Here is a 19031-nt window from a genome sequence, read left to right as displayed (position 1 = left end):
CTCATGTTCCGACTCTGGCTTTTTTCATGAGTCCAAACCCTTCTAAATAATTTCCAGCATTTTCTTCTTCTAATTTAGCTCAAATTCTCATTTCTTCTTATTGGTCTCTCTCAGGATATTTTTGAGCTGGGACTGACACGGTCAGCGCTCTGTTGGGGAATATCAGATTGGCAGGTGTAGAGGGTGACACAGCTGGAGACTGGAAGTGGGAGATCAGTTAGGAGGCTCTTTTCTAGTCCAGGAGAGAGACAAGAAGGGCCCGAGCTAGCGAAAAGACACAGGGAGGGAATGGGAGATGGGAGTCATACTGTGGAGGAAGAATCTACAGGACTTGACAAGAAATTGGATAAGGGGTATGGGAGGGAGATAAAGAAAAGGTAGCAGTGGGAATGGGCACTCACAGAGGCCCAACCTTCTCCTCTTTCTCTCTGCTGTCGGTATCTCCTGTGTTTTTGATCCACCCTTCACATGACGGCCAAAGTAATAGTAGGTAGGCCTTACTCCCTCCTCTCCTCATGCTTGAAAGCTCGAAACCTGTTGTTCCTAGAAAGAATGATGAATTCCTCAGCCTGGCATTTGAACCCTTCAGTGATTCCCCTCCAGGTTCCTTTTCTAACTTCACTTCACATTCGGGCCCTCCAGGAATTCTCCTTTCAAACCAGAATACACAACTTGCTGTTCCTTACTTAGAGTCAGTATTTTATCTGCCTCCAGGCCTTTACACATACCACTCCCAAGGCTCCACTTGAGATGCCACCAATCCATGGTGGAAATTCGGATCACATTGCCCAGAAAGCGCCTTAAACTCCTCATGGGCTCAGCCGTTTTGGTCTCATGTGGAGCACAGTGTTGTATCCAGGGTTGGTGAATGGGTCTGTGTCTGTTGAAAGAATCCGTAAAGCATTTTATACGTAGAGTTATCCCCATCCTCATGACTGAGGTGACGGGATCAGAGATAGGGAGCCACTTGTTGTGGGTGTGTTGTGTACATTTCTGTGCATACCGCGCTCGTTTTTCATTTTGACATCGCAGAGCTCTTGAAAATGGGAACAAACTGCTTTTAAGGTCTCCAGCCCCAGACTGATTACAGACCAGAGCTCTCCAAGCTCTCTTCTGTCTTTCAGTCGGGCCATCCTTCTCCCTGACCACCAACAGCTGAGAAAGGAAGGTTGATACTGCTACCTGCTGGACAAAACAGGAAGAACAATGATTAGGAACAAGTAAATGTGAGCCACAGCCTGGCCAGGATCTTGAATGTATTTCTCTATATAGGGCAAAAGGGCACTATGGCGCCTCTCTCGTTTTCTTCAAGGCTTATTTAAAATGTCACCTTCTTCAAGAAAACTTCCCAGTCCCCCTCGATGCTAGTGCCTCCCTTCCCTGTGAAGTCATCTCCAGTTTTACATGCATCATATATACATCTTTATACATGTATGCATGCACATGTATTTATGCAAACACATGCATGTATCTATGCATGCATGTGTGTATATGTATACGTGGTTGTGTGCTTGTTGTTTCCCCATTAGAATGTGAGCTCCTTGTAGGGAAGGACCCCTACTTTCCCCTTTCTTTGTAGTGCATGGTGTCGTTTTTCATCAGAAGAATGGGTTTATCATTTAGAACCCACTAGCTCACATTTTGACTTCACTAACAACAACCTCTAGAATTGGATGGTCAGACTGAAGTAGTTTGGTTGCTAACCAGATGGTTAAAGTCACCATGAATGATTGTTAACAGTTCAGGATTAAGGATTCATGTCCTTCAATGCATGTCCCCAGTGGAATTCCCAGGGATCTGTTACAGCCTTGTGCTTTTTAGCAGATTTGAAGGACTTGGATAAAGGCACAGGTGTGCCCATTAAATTAGCAGGTGACCCCAAACCACAAGAGACAGTGGCTGATGCCGTGCTGGACAGTCAGTTACCAGAGGCTCTTGGCAGCCTTGAGCATGGGCTGCATCTAACGAGATGACATTCACCAGCGATCCATGAGCAGCCTGGCCCTTATAAACAAAAAATGTAACCGTGCAGGTAAAAAATGGAGAGGCAACCATGAGCTCCGTGTGACTCCCTGGGATGATGCAGTGGCCAAAGCAGCTCGTGCCGTCTTGGTGGTCACCCAGGGAGGAATCGCTTTCAGGAAAGGCGTGAGTCCCACTGGTCTCTGCCTTTGTCAGGTTCGGTTCTGGCTGCCAGACTGCAGAAAGGACCTTGATGAGCTAGACAGTGAGGCCAGCAACCAAGATGGCAAAGGGCTTCGAGTCCTTGCCTTTTCATTATCTTCCTCTCTCCTCTGACCCTGTCCCTGCTCTGGTGCAGGCGCTCATCCCCTCCCACCTAGACCATCACAATACCTGCTGTTGGGGGAGGGGCGTCTGCCTGCCTCAAGTCCCACCCACTCCAGTCATCCTCCCCTTAGCTACCAAAGTGTCACCAGCCTACTCAGTAAACCCCAGTGGCTCCCTAGGCCTCCGGGATCATAAAACCCTCTTTTGGCCTTTAAAGCCCTTCACATCCTGTCCCTTTTCTAAGTCTCCAGTCTTCAGACACCTTGCAAACCCCCTCTCCCCACCAATGGACTCTGTGATCCAGTGACACTGTCCCCATACCTGGAATTCTCTCCCTTCTCTGCCTCTCTGGTTTTCTTCTTCAAGAAGACTTCCCAGTCCCCCTCAATGCCTCCCTTCCCTGTGAAGTCATCTCCAGTTTTATATGTATCATATACATATCTTTATACATGTATGTATGCATGTGTATTTATGTGCACACATATCTATATCTATATCTATATCTATATCTATATCTATATCTATATCTATATCTATATCTATATCATCTATATATCTCTGCATGCATTCCAGCTACCTGGAATACAGTAAGTGCTTAATAACTGCTCATTGACTTCTTGTTGACTGCTTAAGATTACCAAGAGAATTAATTATATTAAGCCACAATGAAGGGACAGCTAGGTGGCACAATGGATAAAGAACTGGCCCTGGATTCGGGAGGACCTGAGTTCAAATCTGGTCTTAGACACTTGACACTTAGTAGCTGTGTGACCCTGAGCAAGTCACTTAACCCTCATTGCCCTGCCCCCCCCAAACCAAAACAAATAACGCAATGATTGAAATATTTTTAAAGACAAATTTTTGAGTCAGGCCTGATGATGTATCTATAATAGTGACTCCAGCTCTTGGGGTGGTGGAGGCTGCTTGGGAGTTCTGAACTATAGTAGATTAAAGCAGATGGAGTGTCCACCCTAGGTTTCACATCAGTATTGCAAGCCCCTGAGAGTGGGGGTCTTTCAAGTTGCCTAAGGAGGGGTGAATTGGCCCAGGTGAGAAAAGAGCAGGTCAACATTCCCAGGCCAGTTAGTAGTGAGATTAGATCTAGGAGCAACTGGACAGGAGAGGGAGACCCAGCCATTGAGACCAAGAAAAAAAATGTCCAGATTTCAGGTTAAGAACCCCTCTCTTAGATGAGCTCAAGGATCCCTTCTTACTAACTCAGTTTCTCTGATCCAGAAGAGAAGACTAGATTTTGGTGAGATTTGGTCAATTGACATTAAATAATTAGCATTTCTTTGAAGGAAAAATGACTCTCCTGGAAAAAAAAAAGGGTTTTTTTCTTTGTAGTAATAATAGATATCACGGTAGCTCTACTCCATATTTGGAAGTCATTGGTGATCAGGAATACTTATGTGACCATGTATAAATGTGAATCCCTTCCTTGTATTGAAAGGGATCTTCGCTGCCGGTATTTCCCACTTGTTTGCCGATTGTATTATTATCTTGTCACGACGAGTTAGCTGGAAGAGCTTGTTATCCAAACGAAGAATCAAAAACCCCAATTCAGTTTTAAGAATACTTCCTAGAGGGAAAATGTGAATATCTTCAGTCAGTCCCATTAACCTGCCAATGATAACTTGTTCCACATTGTTGTAAGGGCACTTGATTGCATGTTTCTGGATAATAATAGCTAGCATTTATAAGTGCTTTGCAAATATTATCTCATTTGAACCTCACAACAACCCGAGGGTGTAGCTGCTGCTGTTATCTCCAGTTTGCAGTGAGGAAACTGAGGCAGGCAGAGGTGAAGTGACTTTCCCAGGGTTGCTACACAGTTAGTAAATATCTGAGGCTGGACTTGAACTCAGCTCTTCCCGACTCCAGGACCAGTTCTATCCTCTGCACCACCCAGCTGCTAGTCATCTTTTGGAGATAAAGAGTCACCAAGTGCAAATGTATAAAGATGAAGCCAACTTCATTGGCACAATGTCTCCTCTGGTTCTTATTCTGATTCCAGTCTTTATTTCCACAGTCACAGCCCCTTCAGACAACACAAAACCAAAGACAAGCACGAGATTGACCGCATGACGCTCACAGTGGTAAGGGTCTTGTTTTCTGTGCCTTTCCTGGGCAGCTTCATGAGAAAGTGGGAAACATAGCTCAGTGTAACCCATGAGGAACTGGCCCCAGGAGGGAAGGAATGGAAAGAGAATTCTTGAGCAGACGGATCAAAATGCACCCAGAGACCAAATCACACTTGGCTAAGTGAATCAGACAGCGTGGGAACTAAAGGTGGAGACCAAAGCGGTTTATTAGGGGAGTAGAGCGAGTGAGGATGGGAGGGGCCTTGTCACCCACGTGACCTGCCTCTTGTCTCGTGAACAGATGAGGACATTTGTAATAACCTGCTGATGGTTCTGTTTCTTTCAAATAAGTCTCTGTTACATAGCGACCCAAACGGTCACTAATGTGCTTACCCTTCGGTGCGTTTAGCGGTGGCCTTTCCCGTGGCTGCGCCTTACCGCCATTGATCACGTTGCTTTCTGCCCGTAGAATGTGGAACTTCCAGATGCGTTTTCCCCTGAATTAAAATCCCTTTTGGAAGGATTGCTACAAAGAGACGTGAGCCAGCGGCTCGGCTGCCTGGGAAATGGGTAGGCCCTCCTTCCTCTGTGTCTTCTTGTCTGCATGTCCCTGCTTTGACTTGGGGTGCACTGCAGCTGGTTTTGTTCAGGGCTGCTGTTCACTGCTCTGTCCTGCATCTGCTCTGTTGGGAAAGACCAGAGATCTTTGGAATGCTTACACAGCACCTCTTGGGCTCAGGACTTTCAGTTCTGCGATTAAGCACAAATAGATCTCATTTCCATAGTTCTTTTGTCCCAACAGCCCTGTGAGGTAGGTACGACAATTCTATTTATTATTAAATGCTTGCTGTGGACTTAGAGCTGGGAGAAAGGGGTGGGGGGAGGGGGCGGAGAGAGACAGAGACAGTCTCACACACACACACACACACACACACACACACACACACACACACAGAAAGAATATGAAAATATAAATGAATATGACTCCGAGGTTGCAGTAGGGAAGTTCAGAGGAGGTTTGGGGGAAAGGTCAAAAGTAATGGATTCTGCTTTGGACACCTGGGGGTGAGGTGTCTGGAGGACTTCCATTTTGGACCGTCCAGTAATCAGGTGGTGGTGCAACACTGTAGATGAGGCGAGAACCTGGGGTGACACAGAAATCTGAGTTATCTGCGTGGAGTGGATAAGGTCACAAGAAGGGTTCTAGACAGATGGCCCAGGCTAGCACTCTGGGGGTTGGGAACATTTGGAGTGTGGACAGTGGTCAGCAAAGGGCAGGGGAGTGTGGAGATCCAAAAAGCGAGGGCAGTCTAGTACCAAAGGCTACAGAGAGGCCAGGAAGGATGAGCACATGGAAAAGCAACTGGGTTTGGTTATATAAGAGACCCTGGGAGACTTGGGAAGGGACGCTTTCAGTTAGTTGGGTGATGATGCTTGAAGCCAGATAGCGGAGGGTCTAGAAAAGAATGAGAGTATAGACAACGAGGAGTTTGCTTAAGAAAGGGAAGGGCACTCTGGGTGATGGCGGGTGGTGATAGTAGGTCTAGGGAGGGTCTTTCCCAAGAACGGGAGAGGCATCCGGGAAGGTATCAGGAGGCAGGAAGAGCTGCAGGAGTAGAGAGGGGGTGATCCTTGGGGGTGCAGTCTACTGGAGAAGAGGGGGAGGGTTGGGCTGAAGGGCACAGGTAGAAGTTGGCCTTGACCCGGAGAAGGGCCCCCTTCATCATAGACCAGAATCAGGGAGCAGAGAATGGAGGGGGAGGAGGGAGCTTCTGGAGCATCCTAGTGGGTTCCAGGCAGGCCATCCCAGGGGCTCCTCCCAGCATCTCCTCCTCCCATCCTCCCCTTGTTCCTGGTTTTCCCTGGGTACATCAAGGGGCACCGGTGTCCCCAGGAGGGCACAGACCATGATCTTCCACAGCAACTCGGACAGAGTAGTCATGTCCTACCTGGTCACTGAACACTGACCACTTGCATGCCCACTGTAGTTAGGGAGAGGGGCGAATACCTCGTGTTCTCCCCTCCCGCCTGCCCTGCCTTCTGCCTCAGTAGACCCTTGGCTCCTCCCCGCCTGAGCCACGTGTGTCAGCTTCTTCAGACCCAATGACTTTGCAGCTTTCTGTCAGCGCTAATCTTCACATCAAGACTTTTCTGTTGACTCAATGCCCTCCCTCAGCCTCTTCTTTCTGGGGAGTTCAAATCATTTCCTCATGTTAAGCCACACGGCCACCACCCCTGCCCAGTCTCAGGCTTTCCTGGGGACTCCTTCCCTCCCCCAAACATGAAGTTTGACGCTGACAGGCTTTCCCCTCTGGGAACCCTGAACTCTCAGTCCTGCCCCCTGAAGCCAGCTGTGCCTGAGATCAGGGAATGGGAGTTGTGCTTCCTGTGCCAAATGCAAACAGGGCCCTTGCCCAGCCCGAATGACTGCACGGGGCAATGGAGTCTTCAGCCTGAGCCCTTGTAACCCTGCCCCATTCAGAGCCCAAATGTCCTCAGGAGGACACTGTGCCCAGGCCTCCCAGAAGCGCTGGTCATCACGTGATCTGAGACGTCTCTGCCGGAAGGCTTCTCCTGCCAGATGGCCCCTGGCCTCCATGGCCGCTCCTGCAGCCCATAGGGGATTCCTGCCACAGGGCCAGCAGGGAGGCGTGCCTTCCCTTCTGCCGGCCATCTCCACATCCAGTCCCCCTTCTTCATCACTGCGGGTTCTCTCACGAACGCCCAAGGTGAGCTCCCGCAGCCTCTCTGTATGGCTCAGGGGCAGAGGTGCTGAGCGGGGCGGCTGCGCCCCTTCCTCCTCTGCCCACGGCGCTGGCTTTCGAGTCTGGAGCCCGGCATCCCCGTTTCTAGTGCACTCAGCTGTTTGGGAAATAGCTCTTCTGTTTACAGATGCATGTTTTTAAAATGTTATTGATGACTTTGTTTTACATCTCAGTCATTGCTGGAAGTCTTCTCCCCAGGGCTCCTGCCCCTCATTGAACCTTCCCTTATGTCGGTAACAACCACAGCAACAACAAGGGGGAGAGCTAAACCCTGATTGCACCCCCACCCCAAGAACAGTCCCTCCCCCTGCCCCAGGTACCCCCCCATGGGTTGTGGAGAGAAGGGAACAGCAGGATTTCTCTCCCAGGCCATGACTGCTGGGATGATTAGTACCCACCTGGCTTCCCTTGGGGCATCTTGTGGTCATCACTGATGTGGTTTTGGGTCTGCTCATTTCGTTCTGACGGCCATGTTGGTTATCACTAATGCTATTTGTCTTTTCTCTAGTGCAGAGGAAGTAAAAAGCCACATCTTTTTCAAGGGAGTTGACTGGCAGCACGTCTATTTGCAGAAGGTAGCCAGCCCATCATAAGCCCCTTCCTGTGCTTGCTTTCTCTTGCTGTGGCCCCAGCCACGGAATCACAGCCTGACGGAGAGTTGGAAAGTGCCTGCTCCAGCCTCCTCCTTTCTGTGCCTCTCTTCCTTCTATCTTCCCATTTCTCGATTCAGCTTTTCTTCACGCTCTTGGATTACTTTCTGCACTCATTGATTTGGAAGCTACCGCTAGCAGTGCAGATTACAATCCAATGGCAATTCCATTACATTTAAGACAATGCTAAATTTAATGAAAAACAGACCCCAAACCCCAAACCCAAACCTGTTTTTAAAAATATTTTCTCTTACATTTGGGCAGTTCTGTTTTCTAATCATATGCATGAAATGGTGACTTAGGAGCTGTTCTGGAGAACTTAGTCTGAGAAAGCCAATTCTGGCCTAAAATAACCATAGAATTGAAATGGAAAGGTTCCCCCTTTTAGGTTGTTGAGGAAAGTGCTTCAGTTTGTATGTTGAGAGAAAGATTTGAGTGTGTGTGTGTGAGTGTACGTGTGCATGAGTGTGCATGTGCATGTATGTGTGTGCATGTGTGTGTGTAGCTTTTTCAGTCTATATGGAATAAATGTATCTTTTAAAATTGTCTTTTATTTTTCACCCAGCATGAGACTGTGGAATATTGGCACCTAAAACCATTTTTAATGGGGATAATGTTGATCTTTGCTATTTGTGAGCTTCATTAATATTGATTACTTCATTAGTGCTGAAACAAAACCTCAGAAATCACGTAAATTACAAGTTCGGGAAGTGCTCCTTTTTCCAAAGGACAATAAGTCTCTGCAAAGAAAGAGAATTTAGGTTTATAACATTCTGATAATAATTATGACATTCACATAGTGCTGTGAGGTTTACAGAGTGCTTTTCTCACAACAACCTGTTAAGGGGACGTAGTGCAAAATATTCTTGTGCTTGTTTTACAGATGAGGAAACTGAGGCACGGAGAGGTTAAGTGATTTGCCCACATTTATATGGCTAGTAATGTTGGCACCAAGAGCTTGAACTTAAATCTTCTCTTTCCAATCCTGATGCTTTTTTGCCTCTTCCATAATGACCTTTGAGAGAGTGAGCTTGGAAGCAAAATTGTTCAAATTGTAATCACTTAGAATTGAGTTAAAAGGAGTTTCCATGCTTGATGTCTTTGCTGAACTCCAAGTAATGGAGACTCCCAAATCAGGTGACGTTCAAGCTTCATGGCATGTGTAGCAATTGCATTGTGTTCTCCTTGCAGTTCCAGATCACATATGATTCTGAAAATATTTTGTTTTATTAAGGTCTGCAATCAAGGCTTTGAAAATCAATTATTTTTTCATTTTTCATTGAATTATCTGAAAAGTGAGATTCTTTCTGTTCTGATCAGAATAAACAAGCGTGAGAAAAAATGTACAACATGATTTTTTTAAACTTAAAAATGACACAATAGGTCTTATCCTGAAAAACATTCCTTTCTGTTCCTTGGAAACTGTTGATATGATGTCCCACCTCCACCCCTAATAAGATGCATGTACCAGAGAGCACAGCTTGTTCATTGTCCTGACCCGCTCTGAATTTTCCAGTATCCTCCGCCTCTGATCCCTCCCCGGGGTGAAGTAAACGCTGCAGATGCTTTTGATATTGGCTCATTTGATGAAGAAGACACCAAAGGCATTAAGGTACTCACTTATGTGACTTATTTGGAAATGAACTGTATTTATTGTTGTTGTTTTAAACTCCAGTGGAATATGTCTTACTACATTACCAAGATGTTTGATGAAGTGTTAGCCTGGAATTGGGAAATAATTCTAAGAATGGATACAGTATACATATTTATTTTTGATGAAATTCAAAATTCTTTTTTTTTTTTGTTTTGGTTTTTGGCGGCGCAGTGAGGGTTAAGTGACTTGCCCAGGCTCACACAGCTAGAATGTGTAAAGTGTCTGAGGCTGGATTTGAACTCAGGTCCTCCTAAATCCAGGGCCAATGCCTCATCCACTGTGCCACCTATCTACCCCCCAAAATTCTTTTTAAAAAATAATAAATATTTTTATTTAAAGTTTTGAATTCTAAATTTTATCCTTCCTTCCCTCCCCCCTCCCTGAGGCAATAAGCAATCAGATATGGGTTATATATGTGCAGTTATGTAAAACATTATGTTAAGGGCTAAAATTCTAGCTAAACTGTCTAAAATATCTAATGAGTGGTCGCCAATAAATTATAAGCTTTAGCAAGAGTTAGACTTTTAAGCATTTATTAAGGAGAATAAGAATTTGGTAAAGAGAGAGAGAAAGGCCTAGATTCCTACCTATTAAAGGGAGAGTACATTTCTAGCTCCGCTCTCCACCAGAGTCCAAAGGAAAGAGACCCAGAGTCAGCGCCAGTCTCTTCCTTCCTCCTCCCACTAGTCCGCGTCACTTCCTCCCGCCAAAGAAAAGACTCCTGGTCTTGCCCTCAAAGACCTTCGCTTCATGGGCAGAACTCTTCTACAGTAAGTATCCAGCAGGTGGCGTCATTCCAATCGTTACAATTATCATATTAGTAATTTTGTATGACACTTGAATAAAAGAAAAAAATGAAAAGTGAAAAATAAAATGCTTCACTCTATTCAAACAATATCAGTTCTTTCTCTGGAGGTAGATAGTATGCTTTATCATTGGTCCTTTGGGAATGTCTTGGATCATTGTATTGTTGAGAATGGTTGTCATTCACAGTTCTACATCAAGCAATATTGCTGTCACACTGTACAACATTCTCCTGGTTCTGCTCACTTCACTATACATCAGTTTATACAAGTCTTTCTAGGCCTTTTTGAAATCATCCTGCTTGTCATTTCTTATAGCACAGTAATATTCCATTACAATCATATACCACAACTTGTTTAACCATTCCCCAGTTGCTGGCTATTCCTTTGATTTCCATTGTCTGATTACTCTTTTTTTTTTTTGGCGGGGCAATGAGGATTAAGTGACTTGCCCAGGGTCACACAGCTTGTAAGTATCAAGTGTCTGAGGCCGGATTTGAATTCAGGTCCTCCTGACTCCAGGGCTGGTGCTCTATCCACTGCGCCACCTAACTGCCCCCTGTCTGATTACTCTTAATTTGAATTATAGTTGGTTGAAATAAAACTGCAAATATGGGACCTAATTTGTTATAGGTAAGCTGTCAGTTATCAGAGTTCTCTTTGATTTCAGGCTGAGAGTTAAGGTTTGAGTACATAGTGAATTGCTCTGAATCATTTTGGGGTTGTCAGTCACCTGTTAACTAATCTAATATATTCTTCTGTATTTTTATAGTTATTATTATTTTTGTAAGGAGAGTCAAGACATTATTACAGATAGTGAATAATTAGAAAAAATGATGCTTGTTAGCATTTCTTAGTAAAACTTGGTCACTCAGTACCAAAAAATGATTGTGTGCCATACATTCACATCTTGTACATGTTTACTGGCTCCATCTGTCCACTCCTCAGCTATCAGTCTCTCTTCCTAAGTACTCACAAATAAGGGTTCTTCTGACCAATGCCATTAAATTTGCCAGGTTTGTCTGTTTTTTTTGTTTTTGTTTTTGTTCTTTTGAGGGGCAGTGGGGGTTAAGTGACTTGCCCAGGGTCACACAGCTAGTAAGTGTCAAGTGTCTGAGGTCGGATTTGAACTCAGGTCCTCCTGAATCCAGGACTGGTGCTTTATCCATTGCACCACCTAGCTGCCCCCAGGTTTTTTTTAAAGGTACAGTGGCATAGGGCAGCTAGGTGGCACAGTAGATAGAGCACCGGCCCTAAAGTTGGGAGGACCTGAGTATAAATCTCACCTCAGACACTTAGTAGCTGTGTGACCCTGGACAAGTCATTTAACCTCTGACTGCCTCAAACATCCAGGGCCATCTCTATTCATCCTAATGTATATCTTGCTGCTGGATGATGCAGATGGCTGTGGGGGAGAGAGTGAGGCTGGTGACCTTGCACAGCCCTCCCTCACTTAAATCCAATTCTGTGCAAGTCATGGCATCACCCTGATGTCATGGTCCTCTTTGAGAATGAAGGACAAACAACAACAATGGTACAGGGAAGTTCAGAGCTAACCAGATGAATGCCGGAGGTTCCCAGGGGCTAGTAGAGTTAGAGTGCATGAAGCTGAGGAAGTTGCTGAGGCAGAAAGCCGTGTGCTGTCCTGGAGAACACCTGAGACTAGGGACTGAAAACTAACACAGCAGGAGAGGATCATGGTAGAAACATAATGATGACTGACCATTTCAGTGGGAGGGAGTATCACAGAGTTTGTCACAGAGCTGGAAGGAACTGAGCTTCCTAATTGTATGTTTCCATAATGTGTCTCTGGAAGAAACCAAGTGATCATGCCCCAGCCCACTTCAGCTTTACATTATTCAACCTCAGCTGTGCTCTCCCTGCGGAAAAGCAGTCCCCTCCCTTCTCAGTCTTGTCTCCATCACACTTCTCTGGGAGCTATTCTCAATTTTCTTCATCTCTCTTAATACTTCTCTACCCTAATCCCAGACCTTGCCTCTTTATGTACTTAGAAAATATTGGCCATCCATTGTGAGCTGCTTCTCCCCTATTCTGCATCTATGTCATCCCTCACCCTCTCTTCTCTTGCTCCAGTCTGCTGAAGAAGTGACTCTTCTCTTCAGCAAGACTAATCCATCTAGGGGGCAGCTGGGTGGTGCAGTGGATAAAGCACCAGTCCTGGATTCAGGAGGACCTGAGTTCAAATCCGACCTCAGACACTTGACCCTTGCTAGTTGTGTGATCCAGGGCAAATCACTTAATCTTCATTGCCCTGGGGAAAAAAAGATTAATCCATCTATTTGTACCCTGGATCCCACTTCCTCTCTGCTTCCTCTGGGACTTTGCCATTTTATCATCCTTCCCCTTTCATTCCTTCAATTTTAAGTCTCTAGTTATTTACCAACCCCATTCCTTGCTGTTTATAAGCATAACTTGTATCTCCTCCATCCTTAACAAAAACACTTGACTCTACTATGTGATCTAGTTATCATCTCACCTCCCTCTCACTGCTGAATTCTTAGAAAGGACCACTGATACCTATTGCCTTACTTCCTTCAGTCTTTTTTTTTTAATGTATAAGGTATTTTATTTTTTCCGTTACATGTAAAGATAGTTCTCAACTTTTGTTTATACAAGCTTTACAATTTCAGATTTTTCTCCCTCCCTCCCCTCCCTCCCCCCTCCCCTAGACAGCAGGTAATCTGATATAGGTTATATCTATATATCTCTATACATATAGATATAGATATAGATATATACACACATATATATACACATAATAACATTAATCCTATTTCTGCATTAGTCCTGTTACAAGAGAAAAAATCAGAGCAGTGATGCAAAACCTCAAAATAGAAAAAAATAACAACAGCACCCAAAACAAAAGAAATAATATGGTTCAATCAGCATCTATACTCCACAGTTCTTTCTTTCTTTTTTTTTTCTTGGATTTGGAGATCCTCTTCTATCATGAGTTCCCTGGAACTCTTCTGTACCATTGCATTGGTGAGAAGAATATAGTCCATCACAGTAGGTCAACACCCAATGTTGATGATACTGTGTACAATGTTCTTCTGGTTCTGCTCATCTCACTCATCATCAGCTCACGTTAGACCCTCCAGGTTTCTCTGAACTCTTCCTGCTCATCATTTCTTACAGCACAATAGTATTCCATTGTATTCATATACTTCCTTCAGTCTTAACTAATTTTGTATTCCTTTGTAATGAGGCTTCCAGCTTCACTGCGGACTGAAATTGCTTTCTTAAAGATTACCAACAATCTCTTAATGTCTAAGCCCCTTGCTGGGCTTCCAAGGGGCAGGGAGAGTGTCCCACTTCAATTTGATGTCTCAGCATTGTAGTCAAGAGCACCTGAGATTTTTGAAATTTGTGGTTCAGTAATTGGACAGCTCCACCAGCTCATTGACATGCCCTACCTTCCTGGTCTTTTCAGCTTGTCCAGTTCTCTTGCTCATCTCTTCCAATAGAGCCTCTGTTGATGAGCTAGCTCTTGAAACTCTTTCATTCTGGAATTGTCCAGGTACAGCAGCCCTTGGCTATCCATATGCTCTCACTCCTGCTGCAGACCAGTCACATTTCCTAACTGATGTCTTTTTATACCACTTCTTGCATGCAAATCATTGTGAGAGGCAGTGTGGTATAACATGAAGTGTACTGGAATTAGATTTAGAGGAGACATGAGATGGAGTCCCACCATAATAAGGCCCAAAAGACATTTAAAAGGTAGATTTTTGTGTCACGGAGTATTTAGGGTTGTTGATAGCATGAAACAGTTTCAATATTTAATATGACCCACTCCCATCTTCTTCTTCAGTTCTAGGCATAACTTAATGCCCATGATTCCTTTCTGCACATACACCCTCAATAGGTTGCTCACCCAACATCAAGCTTGGGCTGGACAAAAGACTGTCTTTGTGTTTTGTGTTCCCATGTGTGGCTTCTTATGCTCCTCCTTTTTGAGTGATTGTGGAATTTCACTGAGGATTCCCTGGCTCTGTGATCCTGAGCAGCAACTCATTTAACCTCTTGACGTCAGTTTCCTTATCAGCAAAAAAGAGTAAATGATGCCTGCAGTGTATACTTCCCTCCTAGGACTACTGGGAGCCCCACGCAAGAGAGTATGTGCAAAGTGTTTTGTGCACCTCGGGTCTCTTATTCTGTAAGTGGCGCCTTTGTGCCACCAGCACAGTGTAGAATTGTTTCATCTTTAGGAGACCTATCTCCCTTTGGACTTGTCACAGTGTATGACCCCCTTGGAGCAGGGAACGCTGTGGATCCCTTGGTGATGCTTCTGTTGAGGTTGTGAATCAGAGGGCTGTCAGGGGCCTGTTTGTGGTACTGTCTGTTGAGGAGTCTTTAAATCTCTGTTTTGCTGTTGTCTGTTGCCTTTAAGTGCTTTTTTTGTAAGCAGCAAACAATGAACTGTCTGATCTTGTATTTTATACAAAAAATGTGGTCTGTTATAGAAAATCATCAGGAGCTTGTTCGTTGCTTTAATCAAGGATACTCTTGAGGATGTGTGTGTGTGTGTGTGTGTGTATCATTGGCATCAATATTTCATTGAAATGAAAAAGTGCTTCAGACCTTTGAAGAGAAGGCCAGAATAGGGGGCAGTAATTATTGATGTCCCCTCTCTCCCCTTTATTCTAAAATAATATCATGTATTTTCTGGGGGCTAGTATTTTCCCCTCTTTTAGATATCTTTTAGATTGAGCCTTTCATCCTTTCAAAATGATGTCACTTGGAGGAGCACAGATTTCATCTATGTTTACTTGGCCTGGCCCGACTGTTTTTGCCAACTTGAGTTTTATAAAGGCTGCTTTTGCTCCCCATTATAGCACATGAAGAACTGAGGTGTTAGAGTCCAACTGGTAATGATTCCATTCCTGTTGAGTAAAATAAATTATTATCACCAAAAATGCTGACAGATTGGATCTTCCTTCCTTCCTTCCTTCCTTCCTTCCTTCCTTCCTTCCTTCCTTCCTTCCTTCCTTCCTTCCTTCCTTCCTTCCTTCCTTCCTTCCTTCCTTCCTTCCTTCCTTCCTTTCTTTCTTTCTTTCTTTCTTTCTTTCTGGTGAGACAATTGGGGTTAAGTGACTTGCCCAGGGTCACACAGTTAGTAAGTGTCAAGTGTCTGAGGCTGGATTTGAACTCAGGTCCTCCTGACTCCAGGGCCAATGCTCCATCCACTTCGCCACCTAGCTGTTCCTGGAACCTCTTTCCATCTCTTTGCTACCTTCCTTCAGATTTTGTCTAAATACTCGTGGCATAATCTGGCTCAATTGGGCCTCATGCCAAGCTTTCTGTGGACTTGTTTTCCCCTCTGTGACTCTTGAATATTTTGTGAGGTAATTAATTGGAATCATCCCCATGCTTCTTGGTAATATTTTTAATGGACTTCTATTCCAAACCCATGTTGGCCGTGGCCACTATGCCTCTGTTCATAGCAACAGAAATAAAATGTTGACTGCTCACAGAAGTTTCTGGATCCTTTTGTTCTCTTCATTCTGGTGATTGGTTTACAATGGTCCAATATCTTTAAGAATGGGAATAAAATAACCAATGTCTTTTTAGTTATGTCTCCCCATCTCCTGGAATCATGAACCTGTTAGAGTGGTTTGGTTGGAACTGTTGTGACTTAACTGGCTCCTAACCCTTCTAACCCGTATTCTAATGTGGTGATACATTTTGGCCTTAGCTCTCACTCTTCAGTGATCCAAGCAGAGGCTGACCTTTGCCTTTCTTTATATCACCCGAGTAGTTAGCATAGTGCCCAGCTCAAGTGACTATTTAATAGGATTTCCAACTGACTGATTGGTAAGACGTCCATTTCACACTTGATTCCCAGTAATTTCCTGTCAGTTAAGACACAGATGGTTTCATTTATTGTGATCATAGCACCAGAGGTTTCTCTCTGGAAGGGATTGTAGAGGTCATATAGTCCAGCTCCTTGCTCTTCCATGTGAGGATGTAAATGGCTGAGCCGGGATCTGAATCTAGGGCCTCTGAGATGTTGGGATTCACCCTAACTCACTTCTCGACCGAACTTCTCTAGCCTCAGTTTCCTCATATGTAAAGTGAGGACTCTGAACTTGACGATCCCAAGTCCAGCCTGAAGCCCTTGGTTCTCTGATGCTATGACAGACAGGACTGAGGCTTCTGACTCCTCTCCACGTCTCAGTCCGCTTTCATTTCTTAATCTCGAGAGTCCAGCACATTGGTTACTGCCATCTCTTGTGTTGACTTCAATGTTGAAGTCACAGATGATTTATTTGGGGGATCCTGTCAAGGTTTTTTCTTTTTAATAGAGTTTCCTACTTCTTCATTTGCATAGAGGCCTTGCTGTTTCAGGTTTAGTCTTTTGACTTCTGCTTCTTAAGAGCAGCAAGAGATGGCCAAGTCTTCCCTGAGGTTTCTTATTGCCTCTGAACACTCAGTGAAACAAACCATCAATTCCTTGACTTGCCCCTGAAAGGAAAAGCTGTCAGCCAGCCTTACATTTAGCTGCAACTACCTGATGTTTCCTGATTGGATTTTTAATTTTTTTCAGTTAACAAGCCTTCACTTTTTCTTTTTTCCACCTCTCCCCCTCTCCCTCTCCACATTAAAAAGAAAAACGGGTCAGCTGGGTGGTGCAGTGGATAAAGCACCAGCCCTGGAGTCAGGAGGACCTGAGTTCAAATCCGGCCTCAGACACTTGACACTAACTAGCTGTGTGACCCTGGGCAAGTCACTTAACCCCCATTGACCCGCCAAAAAAAAAAGAAAAAAGAAAAACAACCCCCTATGCCTCTTATGCATGGTTAGGCAAAGTAAGTTCCGACCTTAGCCATGTTCAGAGTCATGGGCCTTCTCCTTCATCTTGACTGAGTCCATTACCTTTGTGGCAGGAGGTAGGCTTAGCCTCCTTTAACATCATTCTTCTAGAATCCTCATTGGCCAATGGCAGTGATCAGAGTTTTAAGGCTTTCACAATTTTTTTCTGTTTTTTTCCTGATTTCATTTATTGCATGAATTTCAGTATTGCTAGAGCTCACTTCTTCCAGGGTTATATCAGGTGAGTCTTATGGCTGCTCACAGATAGTTTTTTGGTTTTGTTTTTGGTGGTTTTTTTTTGCTTTTTTCATTTTTTTCATTGACAGCAGAGAGCCTGAGTTTGAAGTGTGTGAGTCCCAGGGCAAGAAGCACCTGATGGTAGCAAAAAGAAACTTAGTGAAAGGGACAGGTCCCAGTCTGAGCAGCAGCCTGGAATACTAGCAGGATCACAGACTTATTGGGATGCAGGCTTCTCCAACGTCCGTCAGGGAGACCTCATTTCTCTGAAGCCCATTTAGATCCGCCCTTGATGATGCATTCTAGAGTCACCAGCTCATGTAGGCAGCTGTTCAATGCTCCACAATTGGTCATTGATCACTTGGACTGTCACGGCCGGGGAGTTAAACTGGGCTCAGGCAGTGGTCACTCTCTGGCTGAGTAGGCATTGCAGATCATTTCAGGGATACCTGTTGATCTGACCACAAAAGGGATATGCTGTATTCAGCCTGTCTTTGTGTGTACCATTTTTCATAAATTTCCTGTCTCCTGCTAGTCCCTTGGAGAAAGGTATAGCTAGCCTGCTGTACCCAATTCACAAAGGCCGAGCCTCTCCCAGGGGCCCAGGATGCTCCATCCAAATGGGCCTCTTTGGTGTTTCCTGCATATCCTGATCCATCCCCCCAATTGTGCTTCCCTCCTCACCTGTACCCTGGGATCCTTGAGTACCCCAGCAGGCCTGGCTCAGAGGCTACTGCCTAAGAGAGCCCTGTCCAGGTGTGCCAAAGTATTAGTGCTCCCTTCTGCCCTGAAGTTACTCTGTGTTCATTTTCCATAGATTTTGTATTTTACTTCTTATGCTATTTTGTACCCCCTCCCTCCACCCCTCTGGCCAGTAGAACATTAGCCTCTCAAGGGCAGGGGCAGTTCCATTTTTGTCTTTTTATTTCCATTGCCCAGAATGTTGCCGAGCATTGAGTGGATACTTGAGAAATGCTCATTGGGATGAAAATCCAGTCAAGTGACATTTTACTAGCTATCAGTACAAAGTTTTCCCCTTGTGCCCAAGCAGTGAGCTTTAAGTACAGATTGGGGAACACTTGACTAGTTGGCAGCTTGGCTGAAAAAGGTCTGAGATGGCATGAAATGGAACCCAAGAGAACTAGAGTGAACTTCAGCTGAATTCAGAGTCCCGGTCTGTACTCGATGAGAACAAATCCAGAGGATTGTGTCCAGCTCTGTGTTCTACCTTTTAAAAGTCAGCTTGAGGGGCAGCTAGGTGGAGCAGTGGATAAAGCACAGGCCCTGGATTCAGGAGTACCTGAGTTCAAATCCGGCCTCAGACACTTGACACTTACTAGCTGTGTGACCCTGGGCAAGTCACTTAAACCTCATTGCCCTGCAAAAAAAAAAAAAAAGTCAGCTTGAGAACCTCCTGGCTGGAAGTGACCAGGATAACATCACGCTACATGAGGACAGGTGAGAGGGAATGGGAGTGTGAGCACGGAGGAGTGATAGCTTGAGGGGACATGGGGGACTGTGACTTGGAAGACAAATTAGACTTGCTCCCTCCCCGCCACCAGGGCAGAATTAGGAGTGAGGGGTGAGGAGGGGGAGTAACACAGAGACAAACAGAAGTTTGGGGAAAGGAAAAAACCCTCCCCGATCATGGCAGCTGCCCCAGAAGAGAGCAGGAGGTCTTTCCATCACTAGAAGTCTTCAAGTGAGATGGA

At 44.9% G+C, this 19031-nt stretch overlaps 1 protein-coding gene across 3 annotated transcripts in view; it reads left to right on the top strand.

Annotated features, from left to right (window-relative positions):
• Window positions 1–19031, top strand: part of GRK3 (G protein-coupled receptor kinase 3) — a 185321-nt gene that overhangs the window by 138929 nt on the left and 27361 nt on the right. For all 3 annotated transcript variants that reach the window (XM_043979152.1, XM_043979151.1, XM_043979153.1), the window contains 4 exons: window positions 4322–4388; window positions 4843–4943; window positions 7647–7713; window positions 9305–9400. In XM_043979152.1, the coding sequence (XP_043835087.1) occupies window positions 4322–4388; window positions 4843–4943; window positions 7647–7713; window positions 9305–9400 (331 nt within the window). The remainder of the gene's footprint in view (window positions 1–4321; window positions 4389–4842; window positions 4944–7646; window positions 7714–9304; window positions 9401–19031) is intronic.

The sequence above is a fragment of the Dromiciops gliroides genome, chromosome 1, assembly GCF_019393635.1.
Source record: "Dromiciops gliroides isolate mDroGli1 chromosome 1, mDroGli1.pri, whole genome shotgun sequence".
NCBI lineage: Eukaryota > Metazoa > Chordata > Mammalia > Microbiotheria > Microbiotheriidae > Dromiciops > Dromiciops gliroides.
The sequence above is the reverse complement of the archived record's forward strand: the minus strand, read 5'-3'. Positions and strand labels throughout refer to the sequence as shown.